This window comes from Bos javanicus, chromosome 4 (assembly GCF_032452875.1).
Source record: "Bos javanicus breed banteng chromosome 4, ARS-OSU_banteng_1.0, whole genome shotgun sequence".
Classification (NCBI taxonomy): Eukaryota; Metazoa; Chordata; class Mammalia; order Artiodactyla; family Bovidae; genus Bos; species Bos javanicus.
The window spans coordinates 113,757,118-113,779,410 of NC_083871.1; the positions used below are offsets into that span (position 1 = coordinate 113,757,118).

The 22,293-nt window shown below is 43.1% G+C and overlaps 1 protein-coding gene across 1 annotated transcript; it reads right to left on the bottom strand.

Annotated features, from left to right (window-relative positions):
• Window positions 1–2,659: 2,659 nt before the first annotated feature.
• Window positions 2,660–4,806, bottom strand: GIMAP6 (GTPase, IMAP family member 6). Its single transcript, XM_061415130.1, has one exon. It carries the CDS (start codon window positions 4,449–4,451, stop codon window positions 3,672–3,674), a length of 780 nt encoding a protein of 259 aa, XP_061271114.1. The 5' UTR covers window positions 4,452–4,806; the 3' UTR covers window positions 2,660–3,671.
• Window positions 4,807–22,293: the final 17,487 nt, after the last annotated feature.

Below are 22,293 nucleotides of genomic sequence, written 5' to 3' on the forward strand. Positions count from 1 at the left end.
AAATCTTGCAACATGCTCTTTTTGTAATAAATATTTTAAATGCCGATTCGGCCGGAACTACTGCAATGCTTCGCCATTGGTGCCCGGAACAACAAATACAAAGCCGTTGGTAAAATGGAAGGACCTCCTCTCCAGACAATGGAAGGGTCCTGACCCATTATTAACTAGCGGTCGAGGATGTGCTTGTATTTTTCCACAGGATGCAGATTCACCAATTTGGGTTCCAGACAGGTCAGGTTCGCTGCGCGCACTCGCTCGCCCCGCACCCTCCTCACTGCACCCCGCGACCTAGAGCAAAGAAGTTTGTGCAGCGAGTGAGGGCCAGAGAAGAGAGTGCACCCACAAAGTGCCGTCCAGACCAGCGCGGCGCCGGCCAGCAGGGGAGACAAGATAAACATCGAGATCCCGGCGAGGCTGACAGGGCTGCTGCAGCGTGAACTCCAACCAGAAAATAATTCTACTTATTCTGTTTTAGCTTGTCCACACTCGCCTTATGTTTTCCTTTTTACTAATGACTCCAACAAACTTAATGTAGGCATGAATTATTCAGGTGGACCTAACGTAGTGACTTGTGAACAATGTATGCTTTCATCTTGTTTAAACCCTCAATGTAATGTTTGCTCCTTTGTGGTGTTACAATGCCCATTCTATCTTATGGTGCCTATATGATAGCTATGGTCTTACTGTGTTAACAACAACTGCAGGATTTAATGCGATCGCGACGGTTTGTGGTCTTACTTATTTTAGGAATATCAGCTTTAATAGCAGCAATTAGTTCTGTTACTGTGGCAGCAATATCATTGACTCAACAAGTGCATACTGCCCAATATGTTGATACCATGTCTAAAATTGTTTCTTTAACTCTAGCAACTCAGGAAGCTATAGATAGAAAATTGGAGATGAGAGTAGACGCCTTAGAAGAAGCAATTATGCATATTGGGATTGAGTTACAGGCTTTAAAGGTGAAGATGGCGTTGACATGCCACGCTGATTACAGGTGGATATGCGTGACATCTTTGAAGGTAAACGAGACAGATTATGAATGGGAAAAGATTAAAAATCATATCTCAGGTGTTTGTAACAGTTCTGATATTGGCCTGGACTTAGGGAAACTTCATAATCAAACACAGACCTTGGAACACTCTCGACTGGATTTTACCACCACTGGAGCAGCTAATGATTTTTTTTTAACACCTTCTCTAACTTTATTTCTGGAAAAAATATTCTGTCTAATATCCCTAGTCTCTAATTCTACTTCTCATAATCATTCTTCCTTGTATTGTCAGGATTCTTCGGCAGAGCATTTGGAGGCTCGCGACTGAGCTGCATCTGGCTGTTTTAAGAAATAAAAAAGGGGGAGATGTTGGGGGCCAGAGTGAGGTACTCCGCCCGTGACAAAGGTCATGAGGAAGGAGGCTCGACATACGCAAAGGCGGGATCGAGCCTCAGGAGTCCCCCTGGAAATCCTCGAGCGTCTACCCCCATAACCAGAGCCTGCCTACTTTACTACTTTGTGCTCTTACCTACACCTCTGACTTTACGGGGGGCTGTCCCCCACCACCTCTTTCGGAGAAGGAGTTAACCTAGAGCTCCAGTCAATAAAAACTCTTGGGTGTGACAAGAGTGTTTTAACCTACAAAGTCCTCTGAAGGTTCTCTAGCCTGCCTGACAGGCTCGTCGGGCCACATGTGATTGCTCACAGCCTCCCAACCGTGAGAGGCACGAGATGCTTTAAACCCTCTAAAAACAGGTTCTTTAGAGAAGTTAGAAAACTCTAAGTATAGTGGGCTAATTAGAAATTGTGTTGGTGAAGGGTTTTTCATTTGTTGAGCCAATGTTTGTTGCTAAGTCTCCACATCCCCTGCCCTTACACACATTAATGAATATATAGAAGAAATAAGTATTAACCTTTGATATTAATCACGTTAGACCTTAGGCTAAGTAAATTCTTTCCTTAACTAAAACCCACTACACCCTCACCCTGTAGGAATGTAACTTTATTTGGGTGGCGTCTGTTTTGAGAATAATCAGCCCTGGAGAAATAAGTGTCCTGGTTGACTGACCGCTGTCACAAGGAGAGGGTCGTAAATTGTCAGCAGGCCCCCCTGGCCAGAAGATGATGTAACACCCCTAAGACCTCTGTATACATTTGTGTGAAGCACCTGACTTTAATAAAAGTCAGGACTGCTGTCCCCACGTGACTTTTGTATAACATCTCAGTGTATAAAAACAGACTCTGGAAAATAAAGAATTGGGATCAGTTTCTTGAAATACTGGTCTCCCCATGTCGCTCTCTCTCTCACTCTGGTTGAGTCTCCATCTGGAGCGCGGAACCCACCAAGCTTACTAATTTTGCCTGGGCTTCTAAGATCCGACCGGGGAGGCCTCAGTGTCTCCTCTCCTTCGGGAGAACGGAAGGACGCCTGCGGCCTACGTAAGTGGTGCAAGCTTCTTGTCTTGAAGTTTTATTGGTCTCCCGCGTAAACCAAGCTACTCAGCCTCTTTTCTCCACTGAATTTTCCTACTGAGGTATCCTTATTCTATTACTCTTTATATCTTTAATTAATATCTAATTGAAGCTATTGTATCCTGATCCTCGCCTATGCCGTCTCTCCTTCGAATACCCTGGATCAGCCGGGGCTGGTCCTCGGCAGGTCCTCTGGGTGAGGACGAGATGACACCCCGAGTTGCAGGACTCTCGGAGGCCCATAGGCTGCTCCCAAGGAGGTTCACATGGTCTCCTGCTTCTTTCTTTGCAGCTTCCCTTTCTTCCTTCCTCCCTCCATTCTACACCCCCAAACACCTGGCTGGGGAACCTGGGTACACGCCCATACACCCCACGCTTTCTCCCTTCTCTCAGGGGAGAAGGGACGGGGTTGCAGGTCAGGCAGAGGCTCTGTTCTCCATGCGGGAGGGTGGGCATCAGAGGGGCAGTATCAGGTATATGACCTCCCTTGTCCAAGCCTCCCTGGGAAGAGCTCCTCCACTGCCCAAGTCCACTTGGACCTCCAGGGGGGTGCGTGTCCTGCAGCCAGGTCTAGGCCCCATTCCCTGAGCAGACCTGGCCCCTGGATACCCCTGCCCTGCTTTGCTCCTTCCCATGGGGTCCCTTTGCTGCAGGTGGTGGCCTCTTTCAAGAGCGAATCAAGAGCAGCTCCTTGTGGCCCTCCCCCATTTCTAGTTGCCTTCTCCTCCCCAGTCCAGAGCCTGTCCTGCCCCACTGGCACAGGGCTTTAAAAACCGTTGTGCCTTTCTCTTAACAGGCAAGGACACAGCCCAAGAGATGCAGAGTTGCCCGGTCCACAACCATGCTGATCTGCTGCATCGAGTTTTAAGCCAAGACTCCAATGGCCGGGATGCTGCCGGGGTTCTACGACAGAAGGGAACACAGGCCTGCCTCAGGAGGCTTGGCTTCTCTCAGAGTTCTGTTGCAGAGAGGGAACCCTAGAGATACACGAGGAATGGCTGGGGGTGCAGAGCAGGAGGGCCCCTGTGTTCTGGAAGGTGTGATGAAGGACCTGAGAACTCAGGAGCCCACTCACCTCCTCTCGCCTGACCAGAGGCTGCCCTGGAGACAGGAGGGGCCAGGGACCCCTGGGATGGAGCCAAGTGAGGGGCCTGGGAGCCAGACTCCCCAGGGAGGCAGGCAGGAAGCCGCGGAGGACTGCACCTCAGATGGGCACGCTCTGCGGGAGCTGGCGTCCAGCTTGCTCGGGCTCCTTCAGTATGCGGTGCAGGCCCCACAGCCAGGCCTGGTCCCTGTGCCCCTCCTTGGCGCCCAGCCACCAGAGGCCCCAGTTCTCATGGGGCGCGGTGCGGGGCTGAGGGGCGGCCAGGGGGCTGTAGGCGAGGCCCTCGTGCTCCCACAGGACCCCTTCGACGTGCCGCATGAGCTCCCTCAGCTGGGCCTCCTGCTCGGCTCCGTCCCGCTTGTTGTTGGAGCCGCAGTGTCGCCTTGAGCAGACCTTGTCCAGCTTGGCCAGCGCCCTGTTGTCGGTCTCCCGCAGGTACGTCCCCAGCGAGCAGCCGTCTATGTCTTCGTTCCGCGTGAACACCAGGATGGTGCGGGCCAGGACGCCCGCCCCGAACACCTCCTGGAGGCGCCCAGCCATCCACTGGTCCTCCTCGGTGAACCGGCAGAGCTGAGTCACCAGGAGCACCGCGTGAGGCCCAGGTGGGAAGTGGGCCCCGGCCTCGCCTACGCCCTGAGTGGTCCCCCGCGGGGCCGCCCAGCGGGACAGGATTTCAGGTGTGTAGATGACCTGCAGCTCCCTCCCTGCCCACGCGTGGCGCCCCTGCTGGAAGGCCTGGGTCACCAGGCGAGCACTGAGCTTGGACTCTAACATTCTCCTCCAGAGGATGGTGGCGCTTTTCCCGCTCCCGGATTTTCCCACCAGGATGAGCCTCAGCATCTGCGGAGTCCCTTCATCCCCCCGCAGCCCTGGAAGCATCAAGAGAAGGTGGAGGGCCGCGATTAGAGCCTGTCCCCCACTTTAGCCTCCCTGGGGCAGACGTCTGGGTGCGGGCAGGACAAAGGAAGACCAGCGTCTGCATCCGAGATGTGCCCTAGGTTCACATGCTTTCCTTCCTTTTCTTTTTTCTGAATTTTGTTAGGGGAAAATAAGGTAGAAAATACATAATATAAAATGTACTGTTTGAACCACGTTTAGGTGTAGCCTTCGGTACATTCACATTGCTGGGCAGTCATCACTTGAGCATCTCAAGAACTTTCTGTCTTCCCGAATGACACCCTGTCCCATTAAACACTCACTCCCCATCCTTCCTCCCCACCACCTGACGTCCACTGCTGTTGGGGGCCAGAGTGAGGTACTCCGCCCGTGACAAAGGTCATGAGGAAGGAGGCTCGACATACGCAAAGGCGGGATCGAGCCTCAGGAGTCCCCCTGGAAATCCTCGAGCGTCTACCCCCATAACCAGAGCCTGCCTACTTTACTACTTTGTGCTCTTACCTACACCTCTGACTTTACGGGGGGCTGTCCCCCACCACCTCTTTCGGAGAAGGAGTTAACCTAGAGCTCCAGTCAATAAAAACTCTTGGGTGTGACAAGAGTGTTTTAACCTACAAAGTCCTCTGAAGGTTCTCTAGCCTGCCTGACAGGCTCGTCGGGCCACATGTGATTGCTCACAGCCTCCCAACCGTGAGAGGCACGAGATGCTTTAAACCCTCTAAAAACAGGTTCTTTAGAGAAGTTAGAAAACTCTAAGTATAGTGGGCTAATTAGAAATTGTGTTGGTGAAGGGTTTTTCATTTGTTGAGCCAATGTTTGTTGCTAAGTCTCCACATCCCCTGCCCTTACACACATTAATGAATATATAGAAGAAATAAGTATTAACCTTTGATATTAATCACGTTAGACCTTAGGCTAAGTAAATTCTTTCCTTAACTAAAACCCACTACACCCTCACCCTGTAGGAATGTAACTTTATTTGGGTGGCGTCTGTTTTGAGAATAATCAGCCCTGGAGAAATAAGTGTCCTGGTTGACTGACCGCTGTCACAAGGAGAGGGTCGTAAATTGTCAGCAGGCCCCCTGGCCAGAAGATGATGTAACACCCCTAAGACCTCTGTATACATTTGTGTGAAGCACCTGACTTTAATAAAAGTCAGGACTGCTGTCCCCACGTGACTTTTGTATAACATCTCAGTGTATAAAAACAGACTCTGGAAAATAAAGAATTGGGATCAGTTTCTCGAAATACTGGTCTCCCCATGTCGCTCTCTCTCTCACTCTGGTTGAGTCTCCATCTGGAGAGCGGAACCCACCAAGCTTACTAATTTTGCCTGGGCTTCTAAGATCCGACCGGGGAGGCCTCAGTGTCTCCTCTCCTTCGGGAGAACGGAAGGACGCCTGCGGCCTACGTAAGTGGTGCAAGCTTCTTGTCTTGAAGTTTTATTGGTCCCCCGCGTAAACCAAGCTACTCAGCCTCTTTTCTCCACTGAATTTTCCTACTGAGCTATCCTTATTCTATTACTCTTTATATCTTTAATTAATATCTAATTGAAGCTATTGTATCCTGATCCTCGCCTATGCCGTCTCTCCTTCGAATACCCTGGATCAGCCGGGGCTGGTCCTCGGCAAGGACCCATGAGAAAGCTGGAGCAGGTCTTTAGCTAAAAGGGTCTGGAGTCAGAACAGAGACACATCGGAGTATGCTTAAGATAGCCTTTGTGCCAGACCATTTACTAAGTCGGTGATCATCTCCTGCTGAACTGAAACAGCAGTTATCATATGGTAAATTTTCAAATTCCCTATGATTTCTGTGAGAATTTTTGCCTCTCTTCTTGTCTTCCATCTTCTCAACTCCTATGTGAATAAAATATTGACTTGATTCCTGTGGCTTTGATTGTAATGTCAACTCACCCCCTCCACTTCCGATTTCCTCCCCAGTCACCATTTTTGTATTTCTTTTGTTATTTTCAGGCATTTCTTCTTCTGTGTGAAAATTAAAATTACTTGTTGAATTTTCTAAAAAGTACATTTTTGGTATTCCAGTTAGAGTTGTCTTATGTTTATGTATTGAATTTGGGAGAATTGGAAGCAAGATAAGTCAAAGAAGGACAAGTACTGTGTAATATGTGGAATCTAAAAAGTCAAACCTGTTTTAAAAAGGAAGAGAATGTTGGTTACCAAGACGTGGGGGCACAGGGGATAAGACTGATGGTGTTCCAGGCACAAACTTGTCACAAGCACTAAAAAGCCATAGAGGTCTATAGTACAGTAGATTGAATGTAGACAATAATATTGTAGTATAAGTATGTGATGTGCTAAAGATTGTTAAAATGAAAACCAACTACGATATACCAGTCTACCAAAGTAAGACAGAGCACACCTTAAATTTACACAATGAGAAAAGAAAAAATTTAAAGTCACATTAAAAATCTGAAACATTAAAAAAAAAAAAAAAACTGGGAGAATCTGTAAATTCTTCAAGGATAAGTGAAATAAAGTCATTTTGTTTCTAAGTGAATAGACCCATTACTTCATAGCCACTAAACTAACAGCTAAAATCATTCGCATTTCCTTTAAGATAAGAAGATAAATATCTTTAACTTAGGTACTTTTGTTTTAACCCTGTTGGCTTAATTGATCTCATCCTAGAAAATAAAAGTATTGACCAAATGACAGGCACTGTCACTCACAAAATGTCAAGTCACTAAATGGCAAATGGCAAGTCACTCAAAACACGTCATTCATTAAAAATTCTAAAGGAATTGCTTAAAATTTTTCGGAATATGGGGTTTTCTCTCCTTTACTACTAAAAATCAAGGAAAATCCCTCCCATGACATTTCAGAAGGAAGGGGAGCTGTTGCTTCACACCATCACTCCCTGAGCATCAGAGAACAGGGAAAGCATGGAAATCCCATGGTCTGGGAACCAGAAAGAAAGAGGTGCTGAGGATGAGGTCATGGGTAGGGGGAGGAGAGGGGGTTGTCTTGGCCAAAGCTGTGAAAATAGTGACCTTTGGAATTCATTATTCTCAAAAAAACCCCTACACAGGAGCAAAGCATGAAAGAGAGAGATCTGGAGAGTCCGAATTGACCAGTGAGTCCACAGGCTGCTTCCTCCTTGGTGGTCAAAGCAGTGGCTAAAAATCTCAGGGAAGCTTTCCAGCTTTGAATTATCCTGTAATAACTTTCATACACTCTGTAGAAAATTCAAAATAATGAGAGTTTTAAACAATTGTTGGAAGACCCTGAGAGGTGACCAAGTACAGGGAGAGGCTATAGGGAACTTGACACAGAGGCATCGACCAGTAATTTAAGTGCCTGCTGGAGCAAACCCAGGATCCTTCAGAAGAGCATAATAATATCCCGAGTCTCTACAACATGCTATGGACAATATCCTGTAAACTATTAAAAGTTATTATTTTCTAACACGAAGGTAGAAAGTTATAAAACTTCCCTCTACACATGCTTATCTGCATCTCATTATGTTTTGTGTGTTCTCTTTTCACTATCACTCAGTTTATGATATTTTGCATATTCTTTGTGATATCTTTTGTTACTCATGGATTATTAAGGAGAACATATTTAATTTCCAAATATTTGAGTATTTTCTAGAAATTGCAGTATCCAGTATGGTAGACACTAGCCATATGTGGTTATTGGGAATTTGAAATATAGCTATACCTGGGAAACTGAACTTTTATTTCATGATAATTTGCTTGAATTTAAATTTACACTGTAAAATATTTTACTATTCAACACAGTTCTGTTGTTTGGGTAGAAATACACTTCACTCTAACTGTTGTATCACATATTATTGTTGTATTGCAATGTAAACCTTGGGCACATTTACCGTTTCTAGTGTCAGAACATAATAAGCACATCATCACCGATTTAGTCGATGTCTGAAGACTGTTTCCCTTTGAACAATCTTCCTAATGAGTGCTGTGGTACTTTTATGAACACTTTGTGTAGACAACATGGGTTACAGTGACACAGAGCTACATTTATTGGTTATTAAATTTAAATCTTGATGATTATTTACTTATAATAGATTCAGATTAAGTTTTAGTTAAAAGTAAGCATGGAGAAAATTTAAGCTTCAAAATGAAGGCATGATATTGGTGCAGAATGAATGGAGATGACAAAGCAGGTACCAAACTGGAACAGGAGAGAGGAAAAGAGCCAGGAAGATGTTTCACAACATTCACGATGAGTGGTAATTGCAGTGTGCTGCAGTGCAGTGAATCCAAGAAAAAAGAAACCAAAAAAAGGTGTTAGAGATCTTTTCAGTAAATACATACAGGGTTAGATAAGAGGTTTCCTCTTAGCCATCAAAAACAGACTTGACAAAACTAGTAACGGAAGCCAGAATTGAATGGCCAACAAAAAACACTCTGGATGGCTTTTAATAGACTCAGCGCTTGGAACTTGGGCCAGATATAAAACAGCTTGGATTATTGGGTGAAAAAAAGAATTTCAATCGGAGAGATGATGAAAAATATTATTACTTTGGTTATGAAAAGTTTTCTTGCAAATTTTTAAAGAAAAAACTAAAAATTCTAATGTATACAAAACATGAAAGACCTTTTACCAAATAATTGCCCAGAGAAGACCTTTACAATAATAACAAAGATTAATGGACTTAAAGTTTTAAAAATTGCAAGTCTTTTTCTTTAGAGCTACATGAGAAGTGTGACTTTAGACAAGATTGATGTAACACTTTGCGTATGTCTTGATTTTTTAAAGCCTTTCTCCTCTTTATTTTAGCAATGGATGGAAATGTGTGATTTTCTCTTGACATGAAAATATTTTCAATGCACAGTGATCTTGCCTGATGGGTTTAGTATTTTCTGCATAACTGATACAGGAACTCCTATACGACTCTCCTCCATCCTGCTTTAAAAGTCAGAGAAAAAAAAAGCAGCATTTATTGCTTGTAGACTTTTGGATCGCAGCCATTCTGACTGGGGTGAAATGGTACCTCATAGTGGTTTTGATTTGTATTTCTCTGATAATGAGTGATGTTGAGCATCTTTTCATGTGTTTGTTAGCCATCTGTATGTCTTCTTTGGAGAAATGTCTGTTTAGTTCTTTGGCCCATTTTTTGATTGGGTCATCTATTTTTCTGGAGTTGAGCTGTAGGAGTTGCTTGTATATTTTTGAGATTAGTTCTTTGTCAGTTGCTTCGTTTGCTATTGTTTTCTCCCATTCTGAAAGCTGCCTTTTCACCTTGCTAATAGTTTCCTTTGATGTGCAGAAGCTTTTAAGTTTAGCAAAAGAGACACTGATGTATAGAACAGTCTTAGGGACTCTGTTTGAGAGGGAGAGAGTGGGAAGATTTGGGAGAAGGGCATTGAAACATGTATAATATCATGTATGAAACGAGTCACCAGTCCAGGTTCAATGCACAATACTGGATGCTTGGGGCTGGTGCACTGGGACGACCCAGAGGGATGGTATGGGGAGGGAGGAGGGAGGACGGTTCAGGATGGAGAACACAGGTATACCTGTGGCAGATTCATTTCGATATTTGGCAAAACTAATACAAAAAAATAAAATCAAATCAAAATTAAAAAAAAAAAAAAGCAGCAAACTGGGAGGGAAATAGCTTATCCCCAGAGTAGTAATGTTTGAAGGCTTTCAAAATGTGTTAGTTTTTCCCTCCTTCCAACTGCATGTCTCCATTTTCTTCTTACAGCTCACAAAATGTAAGGGTCTTATTGTTGTTATCAGTCATTCCTTGTAGGTTTTTTTTTCTTCTCTCCCCAGATGAAAGTCCTATCTCTCCTTCTCTATGCAGTATTTGACTTGCTCAGTTCTTGCCTGATTGCGTCAATGAGCTCTTCTTTAGCTGTGCTTAGTCGCCCAGCATTTCGCATGATGTACCCTGCATATAAGTTAAATAAGCAGGGTGACAATACACAGCCTTGATGTACTCCTTTCCAAATTTGGAACCACTCTGTTGTTCCATGTCCAGTTCTAACTGTTGCTTCAAGATTGCCAGGAGAAATATTAACAACCTCAGATATGCAGATGACTCCACCCTTATAGCAGAAAGTGAAGAGGAACTAAAGAGCCTCCTGATGAAAGTGAAAGAGGGGAGTGAAAAAACTGGTTTAAAACTTAACATTCAAAAAACGAAGATCATGGTATCCAGTCCCATCAGTTCAGTTCAGTTCAGTTGCTCAGTCCTGTCTGACTCTTTGTGACCCCATGAATCGCAGCACGCCAGGCCTCCCTGTCCATCACCAACTCCCAGAGTTCACTCAGACTCATGTCCATCGAGTCAGTGATGCCATCCAGCCGTCTCATCCTGTCATCCCCTTCTCCTCCTGCCCGCAATCCCTCCCAGCATCAGAGTCTTTCCCAATGAGTCAACTCTTCGTATGAGGTGGCCAAAGTACTGGAGTTTCAGCTTTAGCATCATTCCTTCCAAATAAATCCCAGGGCTGATCTCCTTCAGAATGGACTGGGTGGATCTCCTTGCAGTCCAAGGGACTCTCAAGAGTCTTCTCCAACACCACAGTTCAAAAGCATCAATTCTTCAGCACTCAGCCTTCTTCACAGTCCAACTCTCACATCCATGCGTGACCACAGGAAAAACCATAGCCTTGACTAGATGGACTTTGTTGGCAAAGTAATGTCTCTGCTTTTGAATATGCTATCTAGGTTGGTCACAACTTTCCTTCCAAGGAGTAAGCATCTTTTAATTTCATGTCTGCAATCACCATCTGCAGTGATTTTGGAGCTGAAAAAAATAAAGTCTGACACTGTTTCCACTGTTTCCCCATCTATTTCCCATGAAGTGATGGGACCAGATGCCATGATCTTCGTTTTCTGAATGTTGAGCTTAAGCCAACTTTTTCACTCTCCACTTTCACTTTCATCGAGAGGCTTTTTAGTTCCTGTCCACTTTCTTCCATAAGGGTGATGTCATCTGCATATCTGGGGTTATTGATATTTCTCCTGGCAATCTTGATTCCAGCTTGTGTTTCTTCCCGTCCAACATTTCTCATGATGTACTCTGCATATAAGTTAAACAAGCAGGGTGACAATATACAGCTTTGACGTACTCCTTTTCCTATTTGGAACCAGTCTGTTGTTCCGTGTCCAGTTCTAACTGTTGCTTCCTGACCTGCATACAGATTTCTCAAGAGACAGGTCAGGTGGTCTGGTATTCCCATCTCATGAAGAATTTTCCACAGTTTATTGTGATCCACACAGTCAAAGGCTTTGGCATAGTCAATCAAGCAGAAATAGATGTTTTTCTGGAACTCTCTTGCTTTTTCCATGATCCAGCAGATGTTGGCAATTTGATCTCTGGTTCCTCGCCTTTTCTAAAACCAGCTTGAACATCAGAAAGTTCCCGGTTCATGTATTGTTGAAGCCTGGCTTGGAGAATTTTGAGCATTATTTTACTAGCATGTGAGATGAGTGTAATTGTGCGGTAGTTTGAGCAGTTTTGGCATTGCCTTTCTTTGGAATTGGAATGAAAACTGACCTTTTCTAGTCCTGTGGCCACTGCTGAGTTTTCCAAATTTGCTGGCATATAGAGTGTAACACTTTCACAGCATCATCTTTCAGGATTTGAAATAGCTCAACTGGAATTCCATCACCTCCACTAGCTTTGTTCATAGTGATGCTTTCTAAGGCCCACTTGACTTCACATTCCAGGATGTCTGGCTCTAGGTCAGTGATCACATCATCGTGATTATCAGGGTCATGAAGATATTTTTTGTACAGTTCTTCTGTGTATTTTTTCCACCTCTTCTTAATATCTTCTACTTCTGTTAGGTCCACACCATTTCTGTCCTTTATCGAGCCCATCTTTGCATGAAATGTTCCCTTGGTATCTCTAATTTTCTTGAAGAGATCTCTAGTCTTTCCCATTCTGTTGTTTTCCTCTATTTCTTTGCATTGATCGCTGAGGAAGGCTTTCTTATCTCTTCTTGCTATTCTTTGGAACTCTGCATTCAGATGCTTATATCTTTCCTTTTCTCCAGTCCCATCACTTCATGGCAAATAGATGGGGAAACAATGGAAACAGTGACAGACTTTATTTTTCTGGGCTCCAAAATTACTGCAGATGGTGCCTGAAGCCATGAAATTAAAAGACACTTGCTCCTTGGAAGAAAAGCTATAACCAACCTAGACAGCTTATTAAAAAGCAGAGACATTACTTTGCTGACAAAGTCTGTCTAGTCAAAGCTATGGTTTTTCCAGTAGTCATGTATGGATGTGAGAGTTGGACTATAAAGAAAGCTGAGCGCCAAAGAATTGATGCTTTTGAACTGTGGTATTGGAGAAGACTCTTTTTTTTTTTAATTTAAATTTATTTATTTTAATTAGAGGCTAATTACTTTACAATATTGTGTTGGTTTCACCATACATCAATATGAGTCCACCACGGGTGTACACGTGTTCCCAATCCTGAACCCCCCTCCCACCTCCCTCCCCATACCATCCCTCTGGGTCATCCCAGTGCACCAGCCCTAAGCTTCCTGTATCCTGCATCCAACCTGGACTGGCAATTCGTTTCATATATGGTATTATACATGTTTCAATGCCATTCTCCCAAATCATCCCGCCCCCTCCCACAGAGTTCAAAACACTGTTCTATACATCTGTGTCTCTTTTGCTGTCTCACATACAGGGTTATCGTTACCATCTTTCTAAATTCCATATATATGCGTTAGTACACTGTATTGGTGTTTTTCTTTCTGGCTTACTTCACTCTGTATAATTGGCTCCAGTTTCATCCACCTCAGTAGAACTGATTCAAATGTATTCTTTTTAATGGCTGAGTAATACTCCATTGTGTATATGTACCACTGCTTTCTTTATCCATTCATCTGCTGACAGACATCTAGGTTGCTTCCATGTCCTGGCTATTATAAAACAGTGCTGTGATGAACATTGTGGTACACGTGTCTCTTTCAATTCTGGTTTCCTCAGTGTGTATGCCCAGCAGTGGGATTGCTGGGTCATAAGGCAGTTCTATCTCCAGTTTTTTAAGGAATCTCCACACTGTTCTCCATAGTGGCTGTACTAGTTGGCCTTCCCACCAACAGTGTAAGAGGGTTCCCTTTTCTCCACATCCTTTCCAGCATTTATTGCCTGTAGACTTTTGGATCACAGCCATTCTGACTGGCATGAAATGGTACCTCATTGTGGTTTTGATTTGCATTTCTCTGATAATGAGTGATGTTGAGCATCTTTTCATGTGTTTGTTAGCCATCTGTATGTCTTCTTTGGAGAAATGTCTGTTTAGATCTTTGGCCTATTTTTTGATTGGGTTTTTTATTTTTCTGGAATTGAGCTGCAGGGGTTGCTTGTATATTTTTGAGATTAGTTCTTTGTCAGTTGCTTCATTTGCTAATATTTTCTCCCATTCTGAAGGCTGTCTTTTCAGTTTGCTTATAGTTTCTTTTGTTGTGCAGAAGCTTTTAATTTTAATTAGATCCATTTGTTTATTTTTGCTTTTATTTCCAATATTCTGGGAAGTGGGTCATAGAGGATCCTGCTGTGATGTATGTCGGAGAGTGTTTTGCCTATGTTCTCCTGTAGGAGTTTTATAGTTTCTGGTCTTACGTTTAGATCTTTAATCCATTTTGAGTTTATTTTTGTGTATGGTGTTAGAAAGTGTTCTAGTTTCATTCTTTTACAAGTGGTTGACCAGTTTTCCCAGCACCACTTGTTAAAGAGATTGTCTTTTCTCCATTGTATATTCTTGCCTCCTTTGTCAAAGATAAGATGTCCATAGGTGCATGGGTTTATCTCTGGGTTTTCTATTTTGTTCCACTGATCTATATTTCTGTCTTTGTGCCAGTACCATACTGTCTTGATGACTGTGTGGAGAAAACTCTTGAGAGTCACTTGGAGTGCAAGGAGATCCAGTTAATCCTAAAGGAACTCAGTCTTGAATATTCATTGGAAGGACTGAAGCTGAAGCAGACACTCTAATACTCTGGCCACCTGACATGAAGAACTGACTCATTGGAAAAGACCCTGATACTGGGAAAGGTTGAAAGCCAGAGGAGAAGTGGATGACAGAGGATGAGATGGTTGGATGGCATCACTGACTCAATGGACATGAGTTTGAGCAAGCTCTGGGTGTTGGTGATGGACAGGGATGCCTGGTGTGCTACAGTCCATGGGTTTGCAAAGAGTTGGACACAACTGAGAGAATGAACAGAATTGGACTGGGCTCTCTTCCATTTCCAGGAGAAGGAGGACTCCTAACTGTGGTTTCTGTTATGTCTCCACTTCATCTTTACTAGGGAGTCCTAGGATATTGCTAACAATATGGTGTTTTGCTTTATTAGATTCAATTCTTTGTGCGTATACTTTTCCTTCAGAATCCTGAAGAGGAGAAGGGTCTTTGGCACCCCGGATCTAGCTGGTAATACTTGGAGCAGAGGAAATGCTTTGAAAAATTTTGAAGCCACTGTCCCTTGCTTTGTCAAAAACAAGATATTTGCTCCAGTGTAATCACTTCCAAATCACTGTTGAGGACCAGCCGCATTGGCAATGCCAGGGAAATGTTAGGAGTGCAAATTCTCAGGTCTACGCACTCAGTAACTTTGTATGTTAACAAGTCTTCCAGGTGACTCGGATGCATGCTAATGCTTCCCAAAATATGGAAAAATCTGAATGATCAGATTGCAATATTTTAAAAAATATTAATCGATTTTTTTTTTCAAAAGATGATGGCCTTGTCAACCAATGGATTGTCCACATCCTATCACTTCTCCAATTTTCTGAAAAAGGTGTAGTCACTAGACACTAACATTTTACACAGTAGTTCAGTTCAGTTCAGTCACTCAGTTGTGTCCAACTCTTTGTGACCCCACGACTGCAGCATGCCAGGCCTCCCTGTCCATCACCAACTCCCAGAGTTTACCCAAACTCATGTCCACTGAGTTGGTGATGCCATCCAACCATCTCATTCTCTGTCCTCCCCTTCTCCTCCTGCCCTCAATCTTTTCCAGCATCAGGGTCTTTTCAAATGAGTCAGCCCTTCACTTCAGACGGCCAAAGTATTGGAGTTTCAGCTTCAACATCAGTCTTTCTAGTGAACACCCAGGACTGATCTCCTTTAGGATGGACCAGTTTGATATCCTTGCAGTCCAAGGGACTCTCAAGAGTCTTCTCCAACACCACAGTTCAAAAGCATCAATTGTTTGGTGCTCAGCTTTCTTTACAGTCCAACTCTCACATCCATGCATGAGTACTGGAAAAACCAAAGCCTTGACTAGACGGACCTTTGTCAGCAAAGCAATGTCTCTGCTTTTGAATATGCTATCTAGGTTGGTCATAACTTTCCTTCCAAAGAGCAAGTGTCTTTTAATTTCATGGCTGCAGTCATCATCTGCAGTGATTTTGGATCCCAGAAAAATAAAGTCTGACACTGTTTCCACTGTTTCCCCATCTATTTGCCATGAAGTGATGAGACCGGATGCCATGATCTTCATTTTCTGAATGTTGAGTTTTAAGCCAACTTTTTCACTCTCCTCTTTCACTTTCATCAAGAGGATTTTTAGTTCCTCTTCACTTTCTGCCATAAGGGTGTTGTCATCTGCATATCTGAGGTTATTGATATTTCTCCCAGCAAACTTGATTCCAGCTTGTGCTTCATCCAGCCCAGCATTTCTCATGATGTACTCTGCATATGAGTTAAATAAGCAGGGTGACAATATACAGCTTTGACGTACTCCTTTTCCTATTTGGAACCAGTCTGTTGTTCCATGTCCAGTTCTAACTGTTGCTTCCTGACCTGCATACATATTTCTCAAGAGGCAGGTCAGATGCTCTGGTATTCCCATCTCATGAAGAATTTTCCACAGTTTATTGTGATCCACACAGTCAAAGGCTTTGGCATAGTCAATAAAGCAGAAATAGATGTTTTTCTAGAACTCTCTTGCTTTTTCCATGATCCAGCAGATGTTGGCAATTTGATCCCTGGTTCCTCTGCCTTTTCTAAAACCAGCCTGAACATCTGGAAGTTCACGGTTCATGTATTGCTGAAGCCTGGCTTGGAGAATTTTGAGCCTTACTTTACCAGCATGTGAGATGTAGTTTATTCCAAAGTTTATCTGTAGGATATTTAGTATGTTACAAGACTGGTTTTTTTTGGAACCAGACTTGGGCACTGAGGTTCTATTTTCTTGTTCTTTCCTTGGTTCATGTGTAGAATGAGGAAGAGTTTAGGACTGTAGGAAAGTTTGGTTGGGAATCGTCAAAATAATTCACCATACCGTTGAGAATGAGGTCTCTCTAGGGCGAGATGTGTACAGCAAATTCACCCCAGCTCATAGGACAGGTGCTGCTAGTCATCAGCTCACTAGCATTTGTCCCTCCTCATTACTAACAAAACTACAATTTTTCTTGTCACAGCAATGTACCCACATGAAATGCTGAGGTGTACTGTGTTTCTCATAGCTGGGGTAAGCATATGACCAAGAGGTGGTAGAAGAAGCCCTGTGGGTTGGCTTTGCTTTTGCAGTAGAAGTGTCATCCTGTCTTCCTTCTTGTGTCTGTGTTCTTTCTGCCTGCAGTTCTGACATGAGGCTGAAACTGAAGCAGCCATCTTGCCACTCTGAGGACAAAAGATACCAGAATGGGTGGAAGAAAAAAATCAAGTTCTTTGGATAGTTACATCAGCTCTGGAGTACCAGCTGTAAACTCCTTGTATCAAAATTGAACCTTTGTTAAACTACTTTGGTGAAGTTGTATTTTCTGCAACCACATGAAATATCACCCTCTAGCTGATATTCCAGGGCTGAGTGAGAGCCACTGCCTGATCAGCCACAGAGAACATAGACAATCTGGAGCTGTGGTCAAGTCAGTTGAGGAGCCCCTGGAGTGGGAAATCCACTCACTTGGTGCCTTTACACCAGCCTGTGAACTTTCTTGTTCAGGACCAGCAGGCCTTCAGAGGCTTGACAGACATGAGACATCGCCCAGCAAGTAGGGGAGACAGAGGCTGAGGCTGGAGACCCCATATGTACATGCATGTGTGTGTGTGTTCAGTTGTGTCTGACTCTTTGTGATTCTATGGACAGTAGCCCTCTGTCCATGGAACTTTCCAGGCAAGAATACTGAAGTGGGTTTCCACTTCCTTCCCCAGGGGATCTTCCCAACCCAGGGATCAAATCTGTACCTCCTTCATTGACAGGCAGATTCTTTACCACTGGCACCACCTGGGAAACCTGGAGAATGCCATCTTTCTCCACAAACCAGTGTCCCATAAGGCATCCAAAGTCCATGGGAGGAAATAAATACAATGGTTGCAGAAACTGTCTGAGTCACCTACATGGAGAGTGAACACTATCTAAAGGGGCCATTTCTCCACCCCTCCGCCGCCCCCCCCCCTCCCCGGCAAAGTCTTTACTGAATTTGTTACAGTATTGTTTCTGTTTTCTGTTTTGGTTTTTTGGCTGCAAGGCATGTGGGATATTTAGCTACCCAGGCAGGGATCAAACCCGCACCACCTGCATTGGAAGGCAAAGTCTTAACCACTGGACCACCAGGGAAGTCCCTAAAGGGGTTCTTTAACACAGCAGATTGGACTGGTTTTTACACGAGAGCAGACATTTAATTATGTGTTTTCTCTGGAAATAATGGATAGGACCTAGGAAAGACAATGAAATTATAGACAATGTGAACATGTAACTTTTCTCTGTATTCCCTAAGCATAGTATATGTTTAATTTTGCCACAGAGGCCGTTTCCAGTGGATTCAAAATTGTTCCACAGGGAGTGACTGACTTATAGTCTCAGAGGACTCCTTTCTGTACACTTGTTCAAAACTTTAGGTCTGTAAAGGTAAGTATTACCTCAAGAGGAATTAAATATAAACAACATTTTCCCATCTCATTATCCTTTCTTCCAAATCCTACATCTACAATACAAAGCTTAAGAAAAGTTCAGTTCAATTCAGTTGCTCAGTCATGTCTGATTCTTTGTGATCCCATGGACTGTAGCACACCAGGCTTCCCTGTCCATCACCAACTCCTGAAGTTTGCTCAAACTCGTGTCCATCAAGTTGGTGATGTCATCCAACCATCTCACCCTCTGTCATCTCCTCTCCTCCTGCCTTCAATCTTTCCCAGCAACAGGGTCTGTACCAATGAGTCAGTTCTTCGCATCAAGTGGAGTTTCAGCTTCAGCATCAGTCCTTCCAATGAATATTCAGGACTGATTTCCTTTAGAATTGACTGGTTTGATATCCTTTTAGTCCAAGGGACTCTCAAGAGTGTTCTCCAATACCACAGTTCAATAGCATCAATTCTTTGGCACTCAGCTTTCTTTATAGTCCAAATCTCACATCTTTACATGACTACTGGAAAAACCATAGCTTTGAGAAGATGGACCTTTGTTGGCAAAATAATGTCTCTGCTTTTTAATATGCTGTATAGTTTGGTCATAGCTTTTCTTCCAAGGAGCCAGCATCTTTTAATTTCATGGCTGCAGTCACCACCTACAGTGATTTTGAAGCCCCCCAAAATAATGTCTATCACTGTTTCCATTGTTTCCTCATCTATTTGCCATGAAGTGATGGGACCAGATGCCATGATCTCAGTTTTCTTATTATTATTTATTTATTTATTTTTGGGTCCTCATATTCTTTTTATTTTTTTTAATTTATTTATTTTAATTGGAGGCTAATTACTTTACAATATTGTAGTGGTTTTTGCTATACATTGACATGAATCAGCCATGGGTGTACATATGTTCCCCATCCTGAACCCCCCTCCCACCTCCCTCCCCATTCATTCCCTCAGGGTCATCCCAGTGCACCACCACTGGGCACCCTGTCTCATGCATCACACGTGGACTGGTAATCTGTTTCACATATGATAATATACATGTTTCAATGCTATCCTCTCAAATCATCCCACCCTTGCCTTCTCCCACAAAGTCCAAAAGATTGTTCTATACATCTGTGTCTCTTTCGCTGTCTCACATACAGGGTTATCGTTACCATCTTTCTAAATTCCATATAAATGCGTTAGTATACTGTATTGGTGTTTTTCTTTCTGACTTACTTCACTCTGTATAATAGGCTCCAGTTTCATCCACCTCATTAGAACTGATTCAAAGGTATTCTTTTTAATGGCTGAGTAATATTCCATTGTGTATATGTACCACTACTTTCTTATCCATTTGTCTGCCAGTGGACATCCAGGTTGCTTCCATGTCCTGGCTATTATAAACAGTGCTGTGATGAACATTGGGGTACATGTGTCTCTTTCAATTCTGCTTTCCTTGGTGTGTATGCCTAGCAGTGGCACTGCTGGGTCATATGGCAGTTCTATTTCCAGTTTTTTAAGGAATCTCCACACTGGTCTCCATAGTGGCTGTACTAGTTTGCATTCCCACCAACAGTGTAAGAGGGTTCCCATTTCTCCACATACTCTTAAGTTTTAAGCCAAGTTTTTCACTCTCTTCTTTCACTTTCATCAAGAAGCTATTTAGTTCCTCTTTGCTTTCTGCCATAAGGGTGGTGTCATCTGCATATCTGAGGTTATTGATATTTCTCCCAGAAATCAAGAAAGTGTATGCACCACATAACATAGCATTGTGTTTATGAAGGAAAATCTACAAAAAGGTAAGGGGATATGGATTAACGGTCCTAAAAAATATAAGACTTTAATATACCATTTTCAGAAAAGACAAATCAAGTATACAAAAAATAAAGTAAGGAGACAGAAGAATAAATATAATGAAGAAAGTAGTTCTCTTGAATTTATAGAGAATACATTCTTTTTTGCATAATAGTGGAGAATACATCTTTTGGAGATAGATGCGCATAGAACAGTCACAAATACTGATCATATATTAATAAATATCAGCAAACATCAGTGAGTTGCATAAAGTAAAAATATGATAAACAATATTTTCTGATCATAATGAGATAAAACCAGAAATTACTTCTGGGAAAACGTGCTTCCATCTAGAAACTGAAACACATTGTATTAAACAACTCTTGTTGAAAACAAAAATACAAACTGAGCCTTTAGAATTTCTTAAAGATCACACTAATGAAAACATTAAATATCAGAAGCTGTAGGCTTCATTGGAAGAAGTGATCAGAGTAAAATGCATTGCACTAAAAACTTCTTCAATAAAATATAGAAGAAAGAAAGGGCTTCCCTGGTGGCTCAGCTAGTAAAGAATCTCCCTGTGATGTGAGAGACCTGGGTTCAATACCTGGGTTGGGAAGATGCCCTGGAGAAGGAAAAGGTTACCCACTTCAGTATTCTGGCCTGAACAATTCCATGGACTATACAGTCCATGGGGTTGCAAAGAATTGGACACAAGTGAGCTACTTTCACTTTCACTTTCAAAAGAAGGAAAATAAATTCTCACTTAAAAAAAAAAAACTGGAAAAAGTGAAGTAAAGTAAATTAAAAGTAAGTAGAAGTACAAAAGACAAAACTTAAAGAAATAGAGAATAGATGCCAACACCACCATTAAGAATGTGATACCTCATGACCAAAAAGGATAGAAAACAAAGAGGCTGGTTGAATATTGGGAAATCTGTTAATGTCATTCATTCAATTATTTTCACAGATAATTTTTTAAAAGTCTTTAATAAAATTCAATGGCCATTCGTGATAAAAAAATAAAAAAAAAACAAACAAGAAAATAGTGATTGAGGAATACTTGCTTAATTTGATTACACACACACACACACACACACACACACACAAATACTTGTAATACCCTGCTGTAGTTCAGCCACTATCTCACTTGCTTAATTGGTAAACACTCAAAGTGGGTTCAATCCCTGGGTCTGGAAGATCCTTTGGAGTAGGAAATGACAACCCACCCAAGTGTGCTTGCCTGGAAAATTCCATGGACAGAGGAGCCTGGTGGGCTGCAGTCCATAGGGTTTCAAGAGTCTGACACAACTGAGCAGACACGCACGCATGCACAAATGAAGACATTTCCAGGAAGAAAGCAAGCGTTCCCACCCACTACTATTCAACGCTATAATGGAGGTTTTAGCAAACAATGAGCAATCAATTAGGGGTGTAAGAATACATGGAGCCATGCATGGCCCTGTGGGGCTCCTGGGCCCAAGGCCTTTGTGTCCCCTCTTTCTCTGACCACAGGAAACAGCCTTCACTCAGCCTCCATGACCTTCCTTGAGCTCCAGTGGGCAGATTCAAACAGTTGTCAATTAGGGAAGGAAGGAATTGGGAAACCAGAGAAATAGTCAAGAGGAGCATTGGGGTAAGGTCTTGCTTCCCCATCAAAGGATACACACAATAAGGCTTTGCGCTTGTTTACAGATACTGAAACCCCTCCTGGTGGCAGAAGTTAACGATTAACCATGGTATGCTCCCCACAGCGTGTAGACCCTAGACCAGTTGGACCAGAAGGATGATGATGCTGACTCTTGCCTCACCACCAACCCACCAGAAGATTGTCCAAGAGCTGATCACACCGTCTTTGGACAATAAAAGTTCTCACTGTCTTCCCCAAGTGGGGATAGAGGACTTTGAGGGCATGAGCCCACTGTGTCCCCTTTTGCTTGGCAAAGCAATGAAACTCTCCTTTTCTACCCAAAACTCTGTCTCCAAGATTTGACTCAGCATTGGTGGACAGAGAAGCTGAGCCTTCTGTGGTGACCCAAGGACAACAGAGTAGATAAAACCAAGGCAGGTCTTGGAATGCAGGAACAGAAAAACAAGACCCTGATCATCCTTCCTTCTCCCATGTGGTAACTATTAATGGATTTCAGGTCCTCCTGAGCAGTATAACCTGTCTCCCCTCCTACCCCATAGGGAGAAGGCATTTGCCTTACTCTTT